At 37.6% G+C, this 6,396-nt stretch overlaps 1 protein-coding gene across 1 annotated transcript; it reads right to left on the reverse strand.

The window, feature by feature from the left end:
- Positions 1-4,233: 4,233 nt before the first annotated feature.
- On the reverse strand, positions 4,234-6,338 carry LOC107559142 (transcription factor Maf-like). The gene has a single exon (XM_016242877.1). The coding sequence runs from the start codon at positions 4,999-5,001 to the stop codon at positions 4,234-4,236; it is 768 nt and encodes a 255-aa protein (XP_016098363.1). The 5' UTR covers positions 5,002-6,338.
- Positions 6,339-6,396: the final 58 nt, after the last annotated feature.

The following is a 6,396-nucleotide window of genomic DNA, read 5'->3' on the forward strand; positions in this document are numbered from 1 at the left end:
TCTGTTAGATAATTACGGGTGTGAGTTAAAGGGAGAATTCATAAAAATGTGGGAGAAAATATAATACAGTAAGCTATATTATTAAATAAGCTAATATATAAATAAAATGTTAAAAATGATTAGAAAATAATAATGATAATGTATGTCAATGACTGAAATGTCATGAGTTGAATTGTGATCTCACAAACAATAAGACAAATTAGAGCTATATTTGGCATTATAATAAGACTTGTAAAATTGTGCACAAAACATATGTTTTAATCAGCATACGTAGATCATTATGGGTGTGAATTGAAAGGATAGCTCATCAAAAATGTGGGAAAAATATAATAAACTATTCAATTAATTAAATGAGTGAATAAATAAATAAATAAATATGGGTGTGAGTACAAGGGATAGTTCATGAAAAATATAAATATAAATAAAAATTAACATATATATATATATATATATATATATACATACATACATAACCATTACACACACACAAACACACATATGTATGTGTGCGTGAAACTACATTTCAGTAAGTAAGTAAATACATAAATGAAAAAGAAATAAGGTAATTATGGGTGTGAGTAAAAGGGATAGTTCATCAAAAATGTGGAAATAAATTCAATAGACTATGCAATTAAATAAATAAGTAGATAAATGAAACTGAAAAATAATGGAACTGTGCCGTGTGTATAAATGGCTGAAATGTCATGATTTGAATTATAATTTCCTTTTTTTCTTTTTACCTCGCAACAATAAGATCAATGCGTATGACCAATATTATAAAAACAAAACACTATATTATTATTATTATGTGTAATAACCTAATCAGGATTGCCTACAATAAGTGATTTTGATACTTTTATGCAGCATTATAGAAGCTTGACAAACGCAGTCACCATCCACTTTCATTGTACGTAAAAGAGCAGCTTGAACCTTCTACTAAATCTTTCCTTTTCAAATTTCCTTTTGTGTTTCACAATTAATACATAAAAAGCAAATGGCATGAGGGTGAGTAGATTACAGGTGTATTATTCATTTATTTTATTACGAGTTTTGTTATATTTTCCCCCGTTTCTGAAGAACTGTCCCTTTAACTCACACCCATGATGATCGAACGCATGGCTGATTTTCAAAAACAAACACTCCAGCATCACGCGTGGCATCTCTTTCGCGCGCTCCGAAAGTACAAGGAAAGCTTCAGAGCTCAGGCAATCAACACAAACACATCCATTTCCTCAGTGTAACGGTGGAGGGAAAGTTAAATTATTATCTTTTCAAATAGCTGCTCTATAACTCAGGTTTACAGAGGCAGAGCGGGGTCGGGGGATGATGGACGCACATGGCAGGGACATAAACTCCCTCCTTTAAATCACTCTAAATGGAAATGTTTAGCGTGGAGAGATGCAGATGAGCTCGGATGCAACACCGCCGAGCTTGTTTTTGTGCTTAAGAATGAAAAACGCCTGCAATGCTTTGACACCAAAGACCAGAGAAAGTGTTACTAGAAACATTTATCTATACATTTATTATATGTTGGATAAGACATGGCCTTGATTAAAAAATATATATAGTTATAATTTTAGTTGCGATAACTATAATTACTTTATTCCAAATTTGTTTCCCAGAATGCATTTGCTCTAATGTGACCATGCACCACAAAACAATTTTTGAAATTGAGATGTATGCATCACATGAAAGCTGAATAAATAAGCTTTCCATTGATGTATGGTTTGTTAGGATAGGATAATATTTGGCTAAGATATTTGAAAATCTGGAATCTGAGGGTGCAAAAAAATCTAAATATTTAGAAAATCGCCTTTAAAGTTGTCCAGATGAAGTTCTTAGCAATGCATATTACTAATCAAACATTAAGTTTGAATATATTTATAGTAGGACATTTACAAAATATCTTCATGGAACATGATCTTTACTTAATATCCTATTGATTTTTGGCATAAAAGAAAAATCAACAATTTTGACCCATACAATGTATTTTTGGCTATTGCTACAAATATCCCCCAGCGACTTAACACTGCTTTTGTGCTCCAGGGTCACATATTATTGCGTGAACACGATCGACTCGAGCTTGGCACTGGCATATTTCTCTGCGTTCGGCGAGGCCTTGCCATCACGACAATCATTTTTAATCCACGCTGTGAGAAAATCACTCGAAGTGCATCAAACAAAAACAAAAAAAAAACCCTGCCAAGCTATACATCGACTCCCAGCAGAAACAATGTCTGATATGATTAAAGATATTACCCTGTAACGCTGCTGCTTGTAAATGATTGAAATGTCAATATGCATGAGTTGAACTGTGATTTCCTATTGTTGACCTCGGATGCAAAAAGTCCAATATTGTGACAGAAGACAACTATATTATCTGTAATAACCTAATCAGGATTGCCCGCAACCAATGATTAGGGCACATATGGTGTCAATATCCCGCTGCTGATTCAATTAAGTGCAATCACAGAGTGTGTGCGGGTTGGTGTGAAAGCATTGGCCTGTGTGTGTGTTTTGGCGATTTGTGCTAGATGCATGTCGGTTATGGAGCCGAGGTGTGAAAATATACACGGTGTGTGTAATGAAATCCACTGACTTCATTCACAAGCTGAAATGAAATGTTTGCTTCGTCTATGCTAACGCGGTCCGTCATCAGAAGCTGCTAAACAGGATGTGTTTCGGTGCATCATACTGTTTGGGAATACTGGTTTGTGTTAGGAAAAGCAAGATTACATGAACGTTTTAAATAGTTGGATCGGTGTGAATATAGCTGGGATTAGCATTTAGTCTGATTTACAGCAATAAATCCATGTGATTTAAAAGCAAACATACTGAAATGATATTCAAACTTTAAAGCTTCAAACTATGTTGTAGTTTTCTAAAGCAGACACCAAAAGTGTCATATTCTGCTAAGCGAATGAATGAATGAATGCATAAACAAAACACATATATATGTGTTATATAAATATGTGTATGTGTATACATCAAATAGAAAAAAGGAGACATACTGAATTGATATTCCCCCTCAAAAAATGTATTAATAAATTAATTATAAACAATGAAAGAATAAAATAATAATAATAATAATATTTTCTGTCTAAAAAGCTGGAACTATATATATATATATATAAAACATACTGAACATACTGAACTGATATTGCACACTTTAAGTTTATTAACTATGTTGTAGTTTTATAAAGCAGATACCAAAAGTATTATATTCTACACAAGCAAAAAAATCTATAATAATAATAACTAAAAAAAAAACAATTCTGGCTAAAAAGCTGATAGATGTATATATATATATATATTTTTTTTAAATAGACATCTGTAAGCTTTTTATATGTTCAGGTTATGGTGCCCAGACGATGTCATATCATAAACTTATGAATTTTGTCTTGTGCTTTACAAAACACAAACAGACCAGGACTCGTTTGTTTGGGTGAACTCTAAGTGAAAGTATCTGCTAATGACATTTCTGAGTTAACTAATAGGCCTTGAGTGCTAGTTATAAGAGTGACTGGTAGAAAAGAAATTAAGGTTATTAATTGCTAATAGCCTGTGAGCTCACAGTCAGGTTATTCTTGACCAAAGAAAGCAATCATTTATCGAACTGACAGTTTCTGTAAATTTTAGGTGCACTTAGGTAAAGCTCCAGTGATTTAGAGGCGAATCTGTTTGTCAAAATCACAGTTTTTGCGGAATATACTAGTTATTTAAATAGCAGTTTAAGCAAGTATATAGTCTCACTAAAATAATGATTAACCAGGGCAGCGAAACTAAACTGTCGTCGTGTGATAAGATGTGTTTAAACTGCGCGGTGGACCAAATGAGATTTTATTGCTTGCGAAGCAAGTAACAGAAATGAATGATAAAAAAAGGGCAAAGGGGGGAAAAAAGGTTTCCCTCCTGAAATCAAGTGCTATTTAAATATAGGTTTTTGCTTGTAAATTAATTTTTAGATTATGTCGAATCTGTCTTTAGTGAATTATTGAAATGTTCTGATATAAACTCGCGAGCGCATTTTGTCATGCTTACCAAACAGTGTAGCTGTACACCAAGTTATGCTGGCTTTTTTCAAATATAAACAATTGTATCTGTCATGTGTTATTTTAGTTCAATTACATTTAAAGCAAATCCGATTTAATAAGAGGATATTTGCTCATCTCGTGAAACTCGGCAACAAGTGAAATCGTGAACTTTCCTCAGACATTAAAAATCATAAACTCTTTATTTAATTTCCCAATCAGCATGTAATATTAGAGTCTCACATTTTAGGCGTGCTCTAATCACCTCCTCTTTGCTGACCCCCCGCAGCTGCCGGTTGAGCTCGCGCACGGTCATGGACACCAGCTGCTCGTCCGAGAAGCGATCGTCCAGGTCCAGGTGCATGTGCTGGTGGCTGGCGGGGTTGCCGCTGGACTGCACGCCGGGCGTCGGATGGTGCCCGCCCGGGTGGTGGTGGTGATGGTGGTGGTGGTGCGGCGCGCCGTTCTGGGCTGCGGCGGCCGCGATGACCGCGGAGACCACCGCCGCGGCGGATCCCATCTCCTCGCCGGCCATGGCGCCTCCCGCGCCGGCTGCGCCGGCGAACTGCTGCCCTCTAGCATAGCCGTCGAAGCTCTGGAGCTGGTGACTGCTGTTGATCAGCGCCTCCACCGCGTCCTCGGGGCTGAAGCCCAAAGCCTCTGGGTTGAGCTGCTGTTGGTAACCGGTCATCCAGTAGAAATCCTCCAGGTGCGCCTTCTGTTCGCTCCCGGAGCCCGGGCTGGGCGCCGAGAAGCTTGGGGAAGGGGGAACCGAGCTGCAAGGCGTGCTCATCGGGGTGGAAGACAGGGATCCCCCGGCGATCAGGCGGCTGCACTGGCTGATGCTGCGATCGGGCTCCACCGGCTCCTTTTTCACTTCAAACTTCATCAGATCGAAGTCATTAACATATTCCATGGCCAGGGGACTGGTGGGCAGGTCGGAGCTGCTCATTGCCAGTTCTGATGCCATCCTTTTGCTGTTGACAGTCCTCCAAAGGGGGTGAAGAGCAGCTGTCAAAGTGGTCGGGTTCGAGACAGCGTGAGCCAGCTTGATTTCTTTATTTAATTCTTCAAAAGCGGAGAAAAGGGTTCGCCGGCGCCGATTTTTTTTTTTTTAAATTGACGCCTTTTCGCCTTTCGCGCAACAGCCGCAGGAGCGCGCGCGTCTCCAGTTCCTCTCTCTTTGTGCGCGAGTGTCGACGCGTTTGAGTTGCAAACATTTAACACTGCATGGCTGCGTGGCGCCCTTTTTTTCAATAGTTTCGTTGAAATGAAGACCGTAACATGTATGTGATTGGCAATTGGATGCTTGGCTGGAAAAAAAAAAGTACTCCGGGCTTGTTCTGGAGTTTTTAAAGCATCACCGAGCATAGGAGTATAAAAGCAATGCTGAGTTTTATAGCCGCCCTGACGTCAGGTTTGAAATACGAAATTGACTCGGACTCGTAGCCAATAGGCTCGCTGAATCCGACGGTCAATTTACATACTAGAGAAGAAACAAAAGTTTCCCGAACTGTCAGAACTGACAGAGAGCTAAACGACGACTTTAACTCTTTATGGACAGCGATTTTGTTTTTGCTGTTTAAAGCAGGTAAAGCATCTTTTCATTCATTGCATTTTCTCCCCACACTGCCTATTGTTTAAAACGGTATGCTTTCTAACAGTATGCAATCATAATTATTTATACATGATATAGGCCTATTAATAACCTTAAAAAGATAATTTACACTTAAGCTATAAATGCTTGTTTAAAGGACTATATTATTGACATTTCTTAAAAGCAATCATTTATAGTCATTATGGAAGTCTATAAATGTCACGCAAGTAATGTATTAATTACGTTATCGGTTGAGGCATCCTACTAAAATGTTTAATAATAGGTCTAATCTTTTAGGCATACTGGATAGAAAAAGAAATGCACGACGCATATATTAGCGACAGATATAACTACTAAAGCAATTAAAATGGCCATATGGTTTCCACAGAGTACGCGTCTTTATGTTGTTTTAATGTTAATATATAGATTTATTCGATTTTTTTTTCCTCCACTTGTCCCACAAAACGTGGTCGGGAAGCCCGTACATGCGAGCGGACATGCGGTTTGAAAACTCAACAGCGCCCCCTTTCGGCTTGAGCTGAAGCGCATCTGTTCATTAGCGGAGTGATTCATCTCTGTGTGTCAGATCATGTTTAGATTGTTTGAACGGCGCTGGAGGCACTTGGGGAGCAGTTTTATGATGACATATTCATAGATTTTTACATAAAAAAATATGTGTATAATGTATATATATATATATAATGTATGTGTGTGTGTGTGTGTGTGTATATATATATATATATATATATATATATATATATATATATA

Source organism: Sinocyclocheilus grahami, unplaced genomic scaffold (assembly GCF_001515645.1).
Source record: "Sinocyclocheilus grahami isolate Dianchi unplaced genomic scaffold, SAMN03320097.WGS_v1.1 scaffold675.1, whole genome shotgun sequence".
NCBI lineage: Eukaryota > Metazoa > Chordata > Actinopteri > Cypriniformes > Cyprinidae > Sinocyclocheilus > Sinocyclocheilus grahami.